The sequence below is a fragment of the Xiphophorus couchianus genome, chromosome 11 (genome assembly GCF_001444195.1).
Source record: "Xiphophorus couchianus chromosome 11, X_couchianus-1.0, whole genome shotgun sequence".
NCBI classification, from domain to species: Eukaryota; Metazoa; Chordata; class Actinopteri; order Cyprinodontiformes; family Poeciliidae; genus Xiphophorus; species Xiphophorus couchianus.
Genome location: NC_040238.1, coordinates 13,113,201 through 13,133,154, shown reverse-complemented (window position 1 = coordinate 13,133,154; position 19,954 = coordinate 13,113,201). Strand labels below are relative to the sequence as shown.

Genomic DNA, 19,954 nt, shown 5'->3' with positions numbered 1-19,954 from the left:
TGTTGAGTTAATGTCGACTGACCTGATGGTGGATTGAAGTTACTGATGTTAGATGCATTAATTACAACACCACCACAATCATAAATATTATGTTTTCCTCTTCACTTTAACTTTTAGCACATTATTGACCCGGCCTTTACCAAGCTTTAGATATGGGTGTGCAAAAGCTCACACCACAGCTTCCACCATGGCAGACGCTGAACAACGGGCAAATGGAAGTTGAAACGTCTGTGAATAACTAAGCACAGTGGATCCCCGCCTATTCGTAGTTAAGTATTCAGAGATTTTTCTGTGCAAAGTGGCCAATCCAGGAGTGTCATTCATTTTCCTTGGTGCTGATTGGTTGTACCCCACAAGACGGGAAATAGAGTGAAACAATGGACGCTACTGTCGCTTCTGCAGTATTACAAAGACGGTTTCCACTGTGTATATCAATGCATGTTAAGGTACATTTGTTGTTTGAACCATTGAAATAGGCAGTTGTAAACATTTTTAGAGAGAAGTCAGAAGTATATGAGGATTTCAGCCATTCATGCTGCTTGAGGTCCCTAAACCCCACCAATACGAGGAGTACACTAAAGACCCTAAATATACACCTGCACAAAATGTACAAAAATCTGGAGTTTTTACTAGGTTGTCTTTTTACCAAAAATTTACATTTTAGACCGAAATGGATTTAAAAATTGCTGTTAAGTGGGTTCAAATCCTCACAATAGAACTTAAGTGTACAAAATAATAGTACATTTAATATTCATATTCTTCCAAACCAGAAAAGGAATTAGACCAGAGATGCTTACTTACTTCTACTTATCTACCAACCCAGAACAGAGATTAGAACAAACTTAGAATCCAGAAAAAACGTTTGGACACAACTGTGTGTCCAAACTTTTGGTCTGTACTATACCTTAATCTACATTATTAGATTATTTTTCTTCTTTTGCTCTTTCCTTTGGTTTGTTAATTTTGTTTGTATTTCCTTTTAATTCCTGTAAAGCACTTTGTATTGCCTTGTTGCTGAAAATGTGCTATATAAATAAAATAACCTTGACCTTTAAATAAAGAAGCACTGAGTAGCCATTCTTTGGTCAAATCCCTTACAGTATGGATCTATCTGTGCTCATAAGGAGCTCTAAGTAAATTACGCCTCAGTTAAACTGGAAGTCAGTAAGTTTTAAAAAGCCCCAAGCAGTAAACTCTTGAAGTTGATTAGCGTCCCTACTTATTTAGAGGCCTTTCTGCAGGTTTACAAGCTGCATACTTACAGCCGGAGCAGCATAAGCAGTGAGGAAAATTAGCTTGTTAAATCCCACTTTCATTTTCATTAGAGGATCCTGTTTATTGCCCTGGCTGCTATTCCGCGTTGCTGAGGACTCAGAGCTCCTGCACAGGTGTGCATCTGACAACCGAGTTTACTCAAAGTACTCCACTCGCTTTTATAATAGAGCAATGCACCTGGCCTGATCCTTGATCTTTGCTGTACATCACGGTGCTTAGTGATGCAGCCTGTTTTCCCTCTCTCTCCATCCCATCTGCAGTCTATATAAACACTGAGAGGTTCATTGTTATAGACGTTCTGTAAGCCGCGAAATTCCGCAGCAAAACTTACAGCAGTCAGTAGCAATGAAACATACAACAGAACAATATAAATTGAATAATAATGGTACGGCTGCACAAAAACTCCAGCAGTTATAAATACAGTAACAACTTTTCTTCCCACACATCAGCAGGAGACATACATCTTCCTTCCAGCTTCCACAATGTTCCATTAATAATTTAAGCACACTCTGAGCTTTATTCGTTACTGTTTATATTTATTTATCCATATTTTTCAGTATTGGAATTATAGCATGACTGGGGTTTTTTTTTTGCAGGAAAATGTGATGCACATGTGGCATAAATATTTTCTTGTTTAATAAAAGATCTAAAGGAGTGTCCTGAAACATTTTAAAAAGGGCAGCATTAATCTTGTCTCCCCGGCACTAGGCGGGCTGTTTAAATGCAAACACAGAAAGGTTAATGGAGAATAATACTTTAATGAGACTGCAGAAACAGAAGTGAATGGGCAGACCTTTTAAAAATAACTAATTTATCGGCTCCAACAAAAAAGAGATGTAAATCTATCAGCTTTGATTCCACATTAAACTGATTTCAGTAACGGTACGGACTGCCATGTTTTTTCATGGGATTTTGTTTCAGAGGTGACCAGTATATTATTTCAAATGGCACTGAAGAAAAAAAACAAACTATTGTGCTCGCAAAACACCTGCAGAAATAAATTTCAGCAATTCCTTTCAGCAAAATAGAACAGAAAATACAGAGTTTGTTGCTAAAATGAATCTATTGCTGCATTAAATCATGTTTGTGGTTTTATGGTGTCAGTGACACTTTTAAAGCCATAACATCATCATGCAGGCTTTACCAAACTTAGGATTATTGTTTTTTTGGTCATTTTTGAGGTTAACAAACTTGTAAGCACTTTTAAATATTATTTACTCAAAAAAAAAAAAATCTTCTCACTTTATTCTATAAAACATATCACAAAAAAAACTCAAAACGTAAATGAAACTGCTCTGCTGAAAATGTAACTTGTTGAATAGCAGAGTTAAAAACATTGAAAACACATTTCATCCCGGCTTACAGTCCGAGCTTTGGGTCAAATGAGCTGGAGATGTATGCGTTCATTTAACTCAGCTGTTGGGGTCATGGATGTTTGGATGTAATTTATGAACAATAAATGAAACAAACTTTTTTTTTTCAAAAACAGCAAGAACCTCGCTAATGGGATTTTTTTATTTATTCAAATGTTTTCCTCTGAGAGAAATTAGCATTTTAAAGGCTTAGGTTGGCAAACTAAACTAAAATATCCTAGAAACAGGCTTCTGATTCTTCATGTCTGAGGAGTACCGTTAGAACCATCTGCCATATGAAGAAATCATTTCTTCCAGAACTTTACCAGATTCTGAAAAACACCCATCTTGGCACTAAACAAGTGCTTCTCTGTTCTATATGCTGATTTCTGGACCCTAGAGATCCACAGGATTCAAAGGCAAATATTAAGAATTCAGTAACCAACTATCAAGTTATAGCGAGGCTTTACATCTGCCAAACTACATAAACATATTAAAATTATCCTTTCAAAACCATGAATATCTCTATAGTTTTGAGATTTTTTCAAGTTAATTTGTGGATATATGGTGTTCCTACAATTCATATAAGGTTTGCCCATGTTTATATTTGGGGGGAATTCAAAGTGGCTTTTAGTTTTGTTGTGTTCCACTAAATGAAGTCATCTGATGTAGACTGAAGCTAAATCTATGCTCAATCTACTGTATCTATGCTTAATTTATGCTAATACTTCCTTGTCAATCTTTAAAGGATAATTTTTTTATCCAGTAGATGTAGATGGAGAACAAAAGGCTCTTTCTCGTGAGAAAGAGCTGAAGTCTTTCTGACGAAATACAACAGGAAATGTTGTCTATCTTGACTTGTTGCTGTGCACTTCTGGTCAGCTGCCTAAAAGAGTAGTCCAACACTCAGCAACATCACTGTCCACAATGACTCTTTAAAGACATGATGATGTCATAATTGGGATATTAGAGTACTTTTTAATCTAATTAAATCTCTAAATCCTTCAGTTTTGATGAAGGATACCCATGGGTTTTGTGCTATCTTTTCATGAAGTTCATATTACAGCCGTGTTTGGTCCATCCAAATCCATGTTGAATACATTTCATGGTTGTTTGACCTTTTTGTCATGATCTGTGTTTTTCTGTGTTTATTTAGAGTTTTCTGTGTCCTTAAGTCTCTTCTTTGTCCTGTCTTCCCCTTGATTGTTCCCAGGTGTGTCTCGTTTCTATGATTACCCTCCCATATATTTAACTCCACCTGTGTTCTTTGTTCGTCGTCGGGTCCTCGTCAATGTCTAGTCTAGCTGTCGTCAGTGTTTCCGTGTGCCTGCTGTTCGTTGTTTTCATCATTAAATCATCATATTCATCATTCCTGGGTCCGCTGCGTCTGCCTCACCACCTCCTCCACCCACACTTGACAGAAGGACCCGACCAGACCGAAATGGTGAGACAGCAGCTCATGGCCCAGCACGACCCGGAGGTATGGTTCCAGCAGCAGTTGGAGTTGGCTCAGCGGGATCTCTACAGGGACGTAGAGATCCTGCCCTCTCCGCTGCTGCTGGAAGAGATGGGACTGGAGTCGGACTACACCCTGGCGATCAGCCAACGTCTGATCCGACCAGTCACCAGCCCGGAACCCCCTGGATTCGGCCCCCGCCGTTACTCACGCCGGGGGAGACAGCGACGTGAGCCGCCGGTGAACCCGGCCCCTCGTCGCCTTCCGGATCCGTCACCTCCGCTGTCTGCCCGGAGACAGCGACGTGAGCCGCCGGTGAACCCGGCCCCTCGTCGCCTTCCGGATCCGTCACCTCCGCTGTCAGCCCAGAGACAGCGACGTGAGCCGCCGGCAGACCCGGCCCCTCGTCGCTTTCCGGACCCGCCACCTCCGCTGCCCGCTCGGAGACAGCGACGTGAGCCGCCGGTGCACCCGGTCCCTCGTCGCTTTCCGGAGCCGCAGCCGGTTCCCAGGCTTCGCTCTGGCCCGCCGCCGCAGCCGGTTCCCAGGCTTCGCTCCGGCCCGCCGCCGCAGCCGGTTCCCAGGCTTCGCTCCGGCCCGCCGCCGCAGCCGGTTCCCAGGCTTCGTCCCGGCTCGCCCCCGCAGCCGGTTCCCAGGCTCCGCTCTGGCTCACCCCCGCAGCCGGTTCCCAGGCTCCGCTCTGGCTCGCCTCCGCAGCCGGTTCCCAGGCTCCGCTCCGGCTCACCTCCAGCCGTCGCACCCGAGGCCGAATCAGCCGGCGTTCCACCGGCGCACCGGAGGCCGAATCAGCCGGCGTTCCAGCCGGCGTTCCTTCCGAGACTCCCAGTGTTCCTTCCGAGACCCCCGGCGTTCCGACTCAGACTCCCTGTGTTCCTCCAGAGACCCAGACCCCCTGCGTTCCCTCCGAGACCCAGACACTCTGCGTTCCCTCCGAGACCCAGACCCTCTGCGTTCCTCCTGAGACCCTGACCCCCTGCGTTCCTCCTGAGACCCTGACCTTCTGCGTTCCTCCAGAGACCCTGACCTCCTGCGTTCCTACCCTGGCCCTCTGCGTCCCACCCGAGACCCTGACCCTCTGCGTTCCACCCGAGACCCTGACCCTCTGCGTTCCACCCGAGACCGAGACCCCTTGTGCTCCGACCGAGACCCCCTGTGCTCTGACCGAGACCCCCTGTGCTCCGACCGAGACCCCCTGTGCTCCGACCAAGACCCCATGTTCTCCACCAGAGACCCTGCCTCGGGGGGCTCGTCGTCGCCGTCTGTGGGCGGCCCCCGGGGCTCATCATCGCCACCTCCAGGGCCGCGGACGGCCGCTGGACAGCCTCCTGGGGTCCCACCTCCGGGGTTCCCGCCTCCAGGGTTCCCGCCTCCAGCGCCGCGGACGGCCACCGGACTGCCTCCGTGGTTCCCGCCTCCGGGGTTCCCGCCTCCGGGGTTCCCGCCTCCAGCGCCGCGGACGGCCGCCGGACCGCCTCTGTGGGTCCCGCCTCCAGCGCTGCGGACGACCGCCGGACCACCTCCGTGGTTCCCGCCACCGCGGACGACCGCCAGACCACCTCCGTGGTTCCCGCCTCCTTTGCCTCCGCCCACCCTGTGGGTTGTTTTTTGTTGTTTATGGACTCTTGGCCCTTGTTTTTCCGCCCACGATGGTGGGTTGTTTTTTGTTAGTTTGGACTCTGGCCCGCCGTCCAGCACCCCTCCACCCACCCTTGTTGGGTTTTTTTTTGTTTTTTTTTCTTGGGCGTCTGGTAGCCGCCCTTGAGGGGGGGGTACTGTCATGATCTGTGTTTTTCTGTGTTTATTTAGAGTTTTCTGTGTCCTTAAGTCTCTTCGTTGTCCTGTCTTCCCCTTGATTGTTCCCAGGTGTGTCTCGTTTCTATGATTACCCTCCCATGTATTTAACTCCACCTGTGTTCTTTGTTCGTCGTCGGGTCCTCGTCAATGTCTAGTCTAGCTGTCGTCAGTGTTTCCGTGTGCCTGCTGTTCGTTGTTTTGACTGGTTTTCATCATTAAATCATCATATTCATCATTCCTGGGTCCGCTGCGTCTGCCTCACCACCTTCACCACACCGCTTCATGACACTTTTCTAATGTTGATGAACATTCCATTCAGCACCTTCAAGCCAGTGTCTTCTAACAAGCAGATTATTATTGATCAAACCAAGCTCCTGTTAAAAGGTCAAGTTTTTTTGCTTCTTAAAGTGAACTTAGAAATACAATGAAAACAGAGAGGGATAGCACATCAGTCATAATCATACTTTAACCCAGTCATTTGCCATTCTCTCAGCCAGAGAAAAAAGTTCTACCAATCAGCTGTAGACATTCTTGCATAACATTTTTTCTCTATTTTACTTTTAGATCCTTTAAAACAATTTAAAGGATTAATATGATTTAACCAAACTGCGTAATTAGGATCTAATATGACTGTACAGGGAACCTGCAGATCTTTTTATACCCATTCAATAATAGTTTCTCAAGCAGTGTATTTCATTGGGATTTTAAAAAGCAGTGGAGAATTGTTAAGTAAAATAAACTTGTTGCATCGTTTCTATTTTTTTTCAAACTTTATGACTGGACTGTATTGGTCAGAGCTGACCTGAATTTGGTTGGCACATTTGACACAAGTTGTTGCAATGCGAGTAGAGAGAGAGTGTTACAGGCAGATGGTGAAGTCAGCCATATTGGTGAGGGTCACTGGACACAGAGGACGGCCCATATACTCATATGACAACATTACCAGAAATTAAGGGTCCAGCTGATCGTACAATGCAACCACCTGGGTTCATGCAACCGCAAAAAGTGAAGTCATTAATCTCCATTAAGGGCTGTAAATACCATTCATTGCCTGTTTAGACTCTTTTACTCTAAACATGCGTGTTTCTTATTTGTTACTTTTCAAACACATTGTTTTCTACATGTAAGTACAAAAATATCTGATTGTACTGTAACAATCTAGTTGCAAAAACACAGAATTCTGATGTACTACCATGCCAACCTTTAAAATGGCTGCCGTGACTGACTGTCGGATGCTCCAGAAACTGCCTGTAACACTATCTGCACTCAGCGTGCCACCAATTGAATCTACTGAGACCGGCTCAGCTCCTGGGAAACCAATTCTTCAATACACTCATCACTGGCCTCAGGTGTTCACCAAATTCATTCAGATTCTTACCAAATAGTATGATTGTCTCTGGGTGTTTAACGGTTTATCTCAGAGAATTTATACAAAATACTTCACCCATCTGATGGAGAGATCGCTTACCTTATTTATAGAAATACAGAACATGTTGCATTATTATCTGATCATTAAGATGCTTTGTGCTTCCAAAGATGTTAGCGATATAATAAATACACAAAACTAGATGGGAAGAAAATGACATGTAGACCAGAGAGTACCAAACTATCTAGAAAATAAAAGTTATAAAGAAAATAAAAGTCATGGAAAACACTTTTACAAGAAAAAAATACTGTTAGCTGGGGGGAAAAAAAACATATTTCTGCATAAACTCCATATGCTGCTCATGTTCCAGAGTGACCACAGGGTTGTGGCTTAGAGGGGGAAAAAAAACGCCGCTAAAAATTAAATCACACTGCATGTAATGCACATTTGGCCCACAGATCCATAAATCTGCTCCGGTGAAATAATCACCATGGTGACTCGGTCATGGTCAGACTCTGGGATTCCTTCGTGTCAAACAGAAACATAATTGTCTATCATTTAAGCATCCTGGTGGTTATCTACAGCCCTGCGGGATCATAAATGAATTAAAACAGGTCAGAAGCTAATTGTATGTTTTTCTATAAAGAGATGTTAGGATTCTGCATGAGGTGACAGTACAGGAAGAGTTATGTCTTAGTAACACAGATGCACCTACCAGGCGGTAAATATAATTAGAAAACCGTTTTGTTTTTTTACAGTAATTCAGTTTAACAAACTGGAATTTATTCAACATAGATTCATTCTACACAAAGCAGTATAATTAATCACTATATTGCTGGTAACACCAGCAAACTGGTCTGACTTTAAAATCTATGCAGTATTGTCCAAATACTGTCCAAACATGAGACATGAGAATCAACCATGCAGACGACCGGAAGGTCCAGTGAGGCTTCCTGAACGCCTCAGCAGAACCACAGGCTGAAACTCCTCCAGGCCACGCCGCACTGATGCATTCATTGATGAGGAAGGAGCCCAAACCGAACACTGAGTTAGCTTTTTTTTTTTTTTTTAATTGGGCTGATGTAATACTGTAACTTTGTGAGAAAGTTGATATTGGGTTTTCATTTGCTGGATGTCAGAATCATCAGAATTAAGAGTAGTAAAGTACGGTAGTATCTCACTTTTCAGATAAACACAAGTTCCACTTCTTGAACTGAATTACTGAGATAAATTCACTATTCAATGATATGCTAGTTGAACTGAGGTACACATGTATTTTTAGTCGGATGAGTGAGGTTGTTAGTGTCTGTCTCTTATTTAGAACTTTTCCTTTGGTTTGTGGAGAGGATGCACGTCTTTCTACCAAAGCCTCAGAGTTTTTCACTGTCTGTCCAAATGATCCTTACTATCCAGCTTCAATCTTTATTTAATCCACTTTTAATGCTTTCAGTCAGAAAAAAACAAGCACAAATTTTGTTACTACCAAAATTCAACTAATTATTCTAACATATGCGTCTGAAAAACAGGAGAAGGAAGAACTAAAAATACATAAACACCTCTCGGGAAAGGTGAGGCATTTTTGTCATCTGGACAAACTGTCTCACAGTCAGGCTCCAAATGACTGAAAGAGTCACCCAAGTGTGTAGTTAAAGCCAAACATGCCGGGCCCTGGCCCCTAACAGGAGGCGCAGCGTTTTCTACCACTGTGTTAGGATTTATGTGTGTTCAACTCACGGCTTGCTCACAGCAGAGCAGACCGCAGTTTATTCAGCAGCATGCCACCGGCTCCCTAGTCTGTCTACAACAAAAAGCAGGAGTCTTTATTTTCATTTCCCAAAAATGATTTTAAAGGCCGAGAACTGAGCAGACCCTGAAGCAGGAAATAACGGCGCGGCCAGGAGAAAATAGCTCAGATTGCTTTCAGATCGCGCCTCCATCGCGAGATCAAATCTGCCGACAACAACAACAAGCGGCGACAACTAAATAGGGTAAGTCTAAATGTGTACTGGAACTAATTGGATTAAATGAACTGCACTACGTGCCTAATGACCTACACATTAAGTGTACAGCTAAAATCTAAAGCATATTAAACGCAGGCTAAATTACAACATCTCTGCTCTGCAATGGAAATGGTAACAAGGGGGTGGGGGGGCCTAAGGTGTAAGTTCAGGGTATTATTAGTTGACTTTGGGCTATGACGTTTTTGGCAATACCTCATATTTGTCTGGTCGTGTCCAAGATGCCTGGGAAGAACAAAGACAGAGGAAGCAAAGGCAGAAACAGTGGAGTGAATGAGCTTCCAGACAGGATCCACACAGACGGCAGGATGGATTTCACTCATTCTGAATATTTCAGAACGAAATATTCTGAAATATTCCGCACCAAAATGCGCGTCTCATGTGCAGGACGCTGAAATTCCATGAAAATTGCATAAAAAAAAAACATCAAAAACATCAAAGTACACAAGTCATCTCATAGGCTATTGGAATATATTAAAAATAGTATTAAAAATCTGCTGAGTGGCTTTATGAGTTAGAAAATTGTGCAACAGGTCTTGACTGTAAGGCAGAATTAATTAAGCTAAACTCAACAGACGATTTTCAATTGAAATCGTCTTATTTTCATTCCTGTACATAAAACTGATCATTCACAGAGAAACAGAGCAACCAAAGTACACAAAAGCCTTCAGATATTTGGTTGTCAAGCAGACTTGGTGATTCTTTGCTGTCGTTCTACTACAGTGAACCTCAGAGATGCTAATTTACCTTCCTCACCAGGTTCCCCACTCTGTGGGGTGCAGAGAGAAGCTCTAGGTCTCCTCCAGCTTTTTGCTTTGTGACTACGTCAATGAGAGACGATTTCCACACTTCAGATGAAGTATGAAGAACTGTGCTTGTACACAAAAGCCTTTGTACACAAGGCCTTTGAGCAATGAGAACTGTCCCTTTAAAGCAGTTTTCATTGCTCTAAAGGTGTACTTAATTTTCTAAAAACTAGCATCTATACCTGAAAGCAAATAAAGCAGTAAGAGAAAAAAATGAACTTTATAATTTTTTTCAATGTCAAACGACACAAAACTGTTATAAAGTCACAATTTTTTGCTGAGGATTGTGGTTCAAACACAGGCAGAAATCGTCCTAACTGTTAGCACAAACAAAGAGTCTCTATGGAAACAGGTAAGACCTTCATTGTAGATAAAAGTTTAACCAAGCTTAAGAAACGACTGTTTACACAAAATCCAGAATGTTCTGAAGAAAAACACTGAATAAACACCTAAAACAAGATGAAACAGCTTGCCTTAGTTAGGCTAATTTTATTGAAGATTAATCAGAGGTTAAGATTTATTTTCCATCTGGATGGATGTTCAGGACGAATCAGGGAATGAGAGCAGGAAACGGAGACCAAACAGCTCCAGTTAGAACGCCAGAGTGGAGCTCAGTTCTGTTATGCTGAATGGGACCTTCTTAGCTGCTTATTAATTAATGTACCATAAAAAGGAATTGGCTACACTGTGGAAAAAAGGCAATGAAACTAATTACAGGTGAGCCGCTGCAGGCACCTAGACGTGTTTTCTTCCTAATCAGCGTTTCCTTTAATAGCAGCGCTCTCTGCTTCCAAGGTGGGCCAGGAAATATAACCTGACGATGGAAATACTAAATTTGAAGTCACACAGTGATGTCAGGGTGTGCTTTTCTTAAAAAAATAAAATAAAATAAATGACTGATTAAAAAAAACAAAAAACAAGTAGAAGCTGTTATGTTAAATTACTGTACTTCTGTTGGGCGTCATTATGAATGAAACGGTCCACTTCAAGTCTGATGGATGTGAAAACAGACGACAGAGTGTCACAAACAGAAGCCTAATAATGAATCACAATCCAGTTGAAATTACAGAACCGTCACCAAATGATTAGAGGAAATTTCAGAGTGCGCCAACATAAAATCGAAACATTTGTGACAGTGATAAATAGGAATAAAGGGGGGTTGTGACAGGCTGTGAATGGGGGACATTTGTTGACAACTGTGAGCAGCGATGGGCAAGGCGAGGACTGTCGTGCAGGTGGAAGATAAGATTCAGAAACTTGCAATGCAGCCGTGACTGCTTCCACTTTCTGGCAGTGATAAATTGCACGGTTAATAAGAGAAAACTGGGGATGTGCAAGCTGTGTCAAAGACACTAAAAGTCTGGAATATTCTATACCAATAATGGCGGCTAGAGATTCGTATCTGGAGAAAAGTTTCTGATCAACGTTTATGCCTACTAAAACTTTCATAAAAATTGTACGATATATCAATACCAGCAGGTTGTACTTCTTTTCACATGTGATCTATAGCGGATTAAGCCACAGTTGTAAAGGATTACAGACACGTATGTAACCATGAATTTTCCGCAGGACCTTTAGAAAAGGCAGATTTTTAAACAAATGTGCACATTTTATACAGAAAATTATCTCTTTGGTGCTTTCTAATCAGGTTTCTGACCCGAGACTGCCTTGGTCAAGAAGCAGGTTGTCTGGTATTGTGCTAACCTGGTTCCAATCCTTCTTGGTCAAGTGGAGCTGCTTTAGACATTTAGTAGTTAGAAATCCGAGTGAACACAGATTACATGAGGAGTTCCTCAAGGTTTTGTTCTCTGACCACTTTTATTCAACTTCCATGTCCTACTCTTGGTAGTAGGACATACTCCATACTCTTTCACACTATGGAGTACAACGTCTCTGAGAATACTTGTGCTGATGACACTCAACTACAGGTTTTGAGCCCTTATGTGGCCACAGTCACTGGGTGAGTGTGTCAAAAACATTCATGATCGCATTGGTCAGATCATAGCCTTAACCAGACTCAATGAGGCTAAAAAACAGCGTATACAAGAAGCCAGATGTCTACAGCCTGAGTTCTAGTTCATCTAGCTGTGTAGACATCTTTGTAGAGTTAAGATTTTATTTTTAATAATTTGCTTTTATCATGTCAGTTTTTTTTTTATTTGCCTTACATTATTTGCATACGATGACTACATTTTATGATTCTGTCCTTACTTAATATTCTAACACCTTCTTTCGGCAGTAAAGCACGTTGTCTTAACCAAGACCAATGATCGTTTGGCTAATTTCTCAGATCTGAATTCGATATTAAAATTTGATTCATGCTGCAGCTTTAGCCCATCATCCATCACAGGAGACCAGAGGACAAAGCATGAAAAGCAAAGTGGGCCACTGTGGCCTAAATATCTGCACATCCTCTGGGACGCCACAGGACAGGTGTTCAGTGCACTGACTGTGCGCTGCTCCAAGAATAACACAGCTGCCGTTTCATGCCTCCGTCATGTGGAACACCATTTACATAATAATCACGTCTCATGATGCAGGATAATCACGCTTCAACGGAATGGCCTCGAAGACGAAGAGTTTCAAGGTTATTTTGTGCCAAATTGTGTTTTCGTTTTGTTTCGTGGCCAACTACCAGCAGTCAAGCTGGTCAGTCCGAACTGTTGATGCAAGAGAAACTGAAGGCACTTCGTGTTTATTGCTTGTACAATTTTATATCAGCCATTTTGTTTTACATAAACTGGAACACAAACCGATGTTTGTTTTTAAGTCTGCAGCAGGGTGATTATATTTCTTACTGTTTACCGCTGCACATGCTGTCAGGACAGATTGTTGTGACGGATATTTTTTAACACTATCAAACTTTAATAAGGAACAACACTTGGATGAGACTCTGATGCCAGAGCGCAGTGATCAGTGTACCGAACAAAATGCAGAGCAATAATACCCACAGTTCTCACCTGTTAAAGGGACAGTTTCAATTCTCTGGAGAGAAAGTTTTTGATAAAGAGGTTATGAATCTCACCATCCTCTGGCTGACTTCAGTTTGGAGAAACAGAAATTCGTTTTACCAGCAGAGCCTCCAAAAAAGCATCCTTTTTTTTATTAGAACACTTCCTGAACTGTAACAGTGCACCAATACACAAAACTGAATCTGTTCATTTAAGCACATTTACAACTGAAACAACTGCTGGGAAGAAGCCTTTGCTGAAATACTTTGTTTTTCTTTAACATAGAAAACATCCCAGGGTCACTTCTTTTTCTGGAACAGAGCCAGTAACTGTGATATTGTTGTAATCTTTGTGTACTTTCTTTTTCTTCTTTGTAGAAAGCTCTCTTAGTTAAGTCCTTCTTTGTATTGTGTTTGTCTTGTAGCTCATTCCTGTCCTCTGAACCCAAAGGCTAATCATATTGAACCCGGTTCTGCTGGATGTTTCTCCCCACTGAAGGGGAGATTTTTCTCCACTGTCACCACACGCATGGTCAGCATGCAAACTACATAGTCAGCAACATTGATGAAATCAGCTGGGATTTCCAAGGCAGATAAGTATTTGTCAACTGGCATTTTGCGGCATTGTTTTGTCAATTGGTTTGAATTGTTTTTTTTTTTCTATTTTAATTGGATTTGAAAAGCCTTTGATTCTTTCTAATTTGATACAAAGTAGTCTTGTTATGTGAGTTTGAGTACTTCCCTGAAAATGTTTATTTGAATTGCATTTTGAAATTAAGTGCACCGTGTCATATTTGAACTGCAGCTGTTTTTAGATGGTTCATTATGGCCTTTGTTAGACTTGAAACCAGGCCGAGGGGCTAATCTAATCATTTGGTCCGGCTGTTTTGGAGCAGAGACGCACCTAAAAGTTGCAGGACTGTTGCTCTTAAGCAAATGCACGATTAAAAATATGAATAAATCAAAACCACAACCATAATCTAGTTTCCCTGATGATGATCATCTCCAAAAAATGAGCCCACTTATTTCTAAAGTGGGTCATTACAGCACTTGGCAGATGAGCACAGGCAGGCAAAAATAACCTGAATAAAAGCAATAATTAGGAGTAACGTCAACAAAATTAATTTTCACCTTTTTAGCGTATTCACACATAATTTTCTTGTAGGGTCTTCTCAAAGCACTTCCACAAAAACACCCTCTGTAGGAGCTAATAACCTCTATAGAACAGGGATAGATGGAGTGCTAACACTGGGAAGTCTCACAGCACAGAACTGCCTGGAAATTGGTTTTATAGCAAACTGCACACTCGCCTCTGGCATTCGCTATGAAATCTATTAAAAATTAAAACCATTCCGGAGAAGACCGTGACGAGTTTAGAGAGCTGTTAGACTCCGGAGTTTAATTCAGCTGATGAAATGATTGCAGGTTGGTGTACGAAATGAAGCGAGACAATTTGAGATGATTGTCCTGCTGGATGGGAAACGGTGGAGATATAGTTTACTGAAGTCATTTTCAAGACAGAAGAATAAAGACTGAAAGGAGAGTGGTGACTAAATGATTGTGATGTCTCTGCTGAAACCGAGCCGTGTCTTGATTTCACCAGGCATTCAAAGTGACTATGCCCAAGAACAGCAGAATAGCATAATTGTAATGGATTCACACTGTGATGAATGACATATTTCTCTCTGTCAGTTTATTTAGTGTATCTTTAAAGTTGCTAAACACTGGCATTAAAGACATCCCTGTTGCCATGCGTTTGTGACGCACTTCAGTTAGCGCATGAGATAAACCATTTTAGAAATCCTTCACCTGTGTGAAGTGACATATTTTATATCCTGAACATTTCAAACGGAATCAAAACAGTTTGAGACAAAAAAAGAAAAAAAATAGCATTAATGATCAAATGAACATCCTGGTTGCACACATCCACTAAGAATTTTTTTAAAAAGTTGTAGTAGATAATTTTTATAAAATGCATGTCTTTTTTTGTTTGTTTGTTTTTCTTTTTTACATATTTGTAGACTAATAAATAGAAAACAAACATGTGCTAGCATGGTATGAGACAATCTGTAAATGTATTGGAAATCAAGCTCTTTTACTAACAACCTATCAGAGCAGGAAGGAGGGTCTTAGCGCTGTCAATCACTCTCATGTATGCGCTCTCAGACCCTTCCCCACAGCAGAGCCTGCAGTGAATGCTAAGGCTAGTTAGCATGACCATGGATGACGACAGATAAATGGGTTTTCCTTGAATGATGAGTTGTGAGCATCGTGTGTCCGTCTCATTTTATCACGTCACGACATCATATCAGTTTCAGCAAATATGCATAAAATGTACTTTTATAAAAGTTACATTTACATGGTATGCAATTCAAGCATTCGTTTGTCTTTGGCTTATCAGTTGCTTCTCTAGTTTATTCATGTCATTTATTGATTTAAATAGCTTTCTATATAACAGTCAGCCACACAGTCAGTGCTTTCCAAAGATCATTCAGGAGAATAAATAAAAGTTATAAATCTGGGTCCTCTCTGCAAACTGTGGATTAAGCTCAACTTTAATTGGATTCTGAAACTCAATTGCCAGTTTAAGGCTTTGCATATTGATGCAAACAGGTTGTTGCAGCATTTCTATTTTTAGCATTTTCCCTGAAACGTATTGGTTTTTCAGGTAAATGGTACATAAAAATGGTAAGACAAAATGTCTGAATCATTCATAATCGTTTGCTATTTCAACAAAGGCGTGGAAACATTTTATATCCTCTGCAATAGGGTCAAATAAAGGAGTATTCCTAAGGAAATTCCAACACGATGCTCTGATCTCTGTGCATAATGAGAAACATATACAGAATTGCTAGTGGCAGGACTGTTTCCCCTTACCAAGAGAAAAGTGAAAGATAACAAGCTGTACCTGCTCTCCTTCAGTGAAAACTCTGTTTCCAAATCTCCAGGAGATGGTGGGTGTGGGGTCACCCGAGGCCTCGCAGGTCAGGGTGACCTCCTCATCAAACTCTGAGGCAGTCTCGTTGTTGAAGTAGGTAATGTTCGGCAGCACTGGAAACAGAACAGAACGTATTAATGCTTTTCCGCTCAGGAGGGGGTTGGGGGATAGTTTGTTGCAGCCTACTCTTCAGATTTCACACTGTGGAAACACTCTCCCTTGACAGAGTTTTAACTAAATTTGCCCATTCTTTGGGGGGGCAGGGAGGGGGGGGGGGGAGGGGGTACTTGAGGCAGGAAAACAAGTCTAGAAGTAATTTAGTTTTGAAGCTACAGGTCCGATGATTCGACATTAGAGGAAAGTCAGAGGTGGTGAAACAAATGTTTGAACACTGAAGAGATTTCTACTGCTTGTTTCCACTTTATCGTTTATGAAATTCAAGTTACTTAAAATGCTAAAATAAAGACAAACAAACCAAGTATAAACCAATGTATTGTCTTTATTCACTTATTTATTTAAGAGCTTTTCCATCCTCCTCAAAACTGAATTTCTCTAATAACTACAAATGATTGATTTTAAGCAACAAGCCGGGTTTAAGCTAATTAGGTTGAAGTTTATAAACGTTTGGGAAGAAAAGTTTTTATGTTAAATAAAACATAAAAAAAATACAAAGAATTTGCTTTACAAAAAATAAAAAACTAATAAGTAATTTGTTAAATTAGCAAAACACGATTCAAAATTGTTAGATTAATATGAGAAAGCCATAGAAATAAACAAATAGAAATTATGAGTAACTAAATTACAGATTTAATCATAGCAGAGCTTACAGAATTATGATGAATACAAATCTGATAAATGATCCAAATAAACCTTATTAGTTTTTGAAAATGTTATGTTTACACGTAACATTTTTTTATTTGGCAATACAATTGTTTATAACACATTTGTTAAAAGTGACAAAAATTAGTTGTAAGAGAAAATGAGTTTTGAATCAGTAGAATATTTTGTTTTGCTGATATTCTGCCTCAGCTTCCTCCTCCATCTCACCCAACTGCTGCATGTTACGCTGCTCTGCTCTGTCATACATGTATAATATATGTCAAATAAAGTAAAATTGCCCTTATTTCACAAATCAAAGTCGAAAGATTTCTTGAGAATATTTCAGTCCAAGTATAACCCTCTATCAGTGCCATCAATACTTGCCTTCAAAATATGTTTCAACAATTTATATTTACTGTACAAATAACCCAGTTTGGTTTTTACAGATCAAATTCCTTCAGATTTGAAACTACATGCGATTAGGTGACACCCAAATGTCTCATAAACAGAGAAATAGCTTTTTAATCTATGTAGTACATTGGTGTATTTAAAAATTCAATTCATATTTGATTATCCTATTTAAAACAAATATCTATTTGGTAGCTTAGTTTAGCATTAGGGGGCCTAAAGCTTTCAGAGAGATTTTTTTAACCAGTGTTAGTTACCTTGTAGGGTAAAAGTCTACACTGATACATGTTTAGAATGACCTGAAGGGAGTTTTAATCACTTTTCAACAGGGCATGCTGAGCGCTTCATGTTGTGTACGGCTACATCCAGCTAATGGAAAAGCTGTGAAAGGAGTGTGCAGTAAATGTCAATGAGTGCGACAGGGAAGGCCAGAATGACAGATAGAGAGAGAGAGAAAAAAAAACACGCAAGGGAATGGAGATATTCTCTTACCGAACACGTTCAGGCTGACTTCCTCGGTTTTCTCTCCTGCCTTGTTCTTGGCGATGCAAGTGTAATCTCCTTCATCCACCTTTTTGACTTCCTTTATTACCAATTCAGAACCATCCTCGTTCAAGCTGTATTTGTCGCCCGTTTCAAGGACGATGTTGTTACTGTAGAGGTGGGAAAAGAAAGAAAAAGGCAGAAGGTTCACTTCGCAGGACTTTTGCTCAAACACCTTTGGCAGCCCAAAGAAAACAGCTCTTACTGAGACACAGAAAACTGGACCGCAGTGGTTTGGATTAAGCTTTACTTCTAATATCTATTTTTCCAAAAGCCTTGAAACTAAACTATCTCTGTTCATCTGTTTTAGAACATTTAGTAGGGATTACGACCATGTTATTACAGAATGTGTGGATTAAGTTGCGTTATTCCTTTCACTTATCTCACAAAAATCAAATGATAATAGTAGCGAGTTAAATTATTTTCTTTAAAACTATTTACTGCAAAAATGAAAACACACACAAGTTTGTGAAAGTAATTTGAGATGCAATATGTAAAGAGCACACAGCAAATGACTGAAAAAGAACCTTAATGGTACCTTCTTGTTGGTTTTTGATAATCACATAATCACAGTTCAGTGAAATAAATAAATAAATAAAACAAAGAAAAGCTAATTTACTTAAACTACTTCAATTAAAAATGTGAAACCCAATTTCTTTGATAGAGCCATTTTATGTAGAGATCTGTGTTTTTAAATATTCTTTTTCCTTCCACTAAACTTCTGATTAAGAAGATCGGAAACATCAAATCATCTTCAGTGACGGCCTTTTGTTTGTCTCTTCCAAAATAATCTACAACTGTCTTAAGCTGCTTTATTAAAGCATTGAAGCTAAGAAGTGTGACTTTAAAAACACTACACCTAGTCATTTTTCCCCCCAACGTGAACCTTGAAAAGCTGGTTTCCCCACAGTATATTTATGTAGTCTGATGTGACCTAAAGCCAATGCTTATTGACAGTGATGTCATTCATAGGAAAGGGAAAATGGCATACTGCGTCCAGGTAACGGTGGGCTCAGGGAAGCCGTCTGCGTCACAGGCCAACAGGGCAGATTCACCAACATCTGCTGTGGCGTTGACTTCAGACTTCCTGGCACGGATTGTGGGAAGAACTGAAACGGAAAGAAGACACAAAGTTAGAGGAAAGCAAGTTACAGGTCAGCTTGCAGGGTAATGTTAATAATCACTCCTAAGGTTTTGATTAATATTTGTGATAAAAATCCTTCGGCGTTCTGTGAACCTCTGCCTGGGGTGATTTGGACTAAAAGCTGACGCGGAGCCACCATCTAATTATCAAAAGCCACAGAGCGAGGAAAATAAAAAATCAAGAGCAGCGTTCCCACAGGCTCAGGGTGAGGCTGAACACATCCGTGTGCTTTTCTCAAACCGTAAGCAGACCGAGTGCCAGAGCAGGACAGGTGGACAGATGCAGAATATTACGAGCCACATCTTAAGCTGTAAAAAGAGCAAATTTCCTCTGACGGACAGTCTTCCTAATCACATCCCTCCATTATGAGCAAACTAGCGACGTGTTGGGAAAGCGCTCATGCTGAGCGCTAAAGTAGACGCAGATGAAGTGCTTACCATTAACGATGACCTTTATCGTCCGGAAGTCTATTTCTCCCCTGGCCATAACACGAGCCTCACAATTATACATTCCTTCATCGACCTTCTTGATGCCACGTATCAGCAGGTGGCCATTATCCATGATCTTGTAGCGCACTAAAAGGAAAGAAAAGACAAACGCAGAATCAAGCATTAACATCTCAGAAATACTCAACTCCACTCAGGCCTGACAGAAACAGAAAAAGGGTCACATTATATTTTTTCTTCATGTGTATGCGTATGAAATAAATATTATTTATAAGAAAAAAAAACATTCGATGCTTCTCTTTGGCTAGTTCACTTTTGGATACTCAAACCTTAATGCCAGGTGTTATTCTAATGAGTAAGTTTGTCACAAAAGGCCAAAAAACAGTATAAAACATAAATCAAAGTAGTTTATTAAACTAAATGTTTTGATAAAGATGGCCTCTAACTTGACTAATGTTTTGGCTAAGAGCTGCAGAGATTGATGGACGAATTACACATACACATATAAGTATGTAGGGGGTGTACATATAAGTATGTAGGGGGTGTACATACTTATATGGCATTTTCTTTACTGCAGCTTTACAGTCCAGTCTGTTGAGCTTGGTCCTTCAGACTGGA

The 19,954-nt window shown here is 40.9% G+C and overlaps 1 protein-coding gene across 13 annotated transcripts in view; it reads right to left on the bottom strand.

The window, feature by feature from the left end:
• ncam1a (neural cell adhesion molecule 1a) overlaps positions 1–19,954 on the bottom strand; it is a 295,827-nt gene that overhangs the window by 56,814 nt on the left and 219,059 nt on the right. For 7 of the 13 annotated variants that reach the window (XM_028030586.1, XM_028030590.1, XM_028030591.1 and 4 more), the window contains exons 5-8: positions 19,328–19,465; positions 18,738–18,855; positions 17,696–17,856; positions 15,947–16,089 (exon numbers count right to left, since the gene is read on the bottom strand). In XM_028030586.1, coding sequence (XP_027886387.1) covers positions 15,947–16,089; positions 17,696–17,856; positions 18,738–18,855; positions 19,328–19,465 — 560 coding nt within the window. Of the gene's footprint in view, positions 1–9,477; positions 9,508–15,946; positions 16,090–17,695; positions 17,857–18,737; positions 18,856–19,327; positions 19,466–19,954 lie in introns of all 13 variants that reach the window. The other 6 variants (XM_028030584.1, XM_028030587.1, XM_028030585.1 and 3 more) reach the window with 1 other exon arrangement.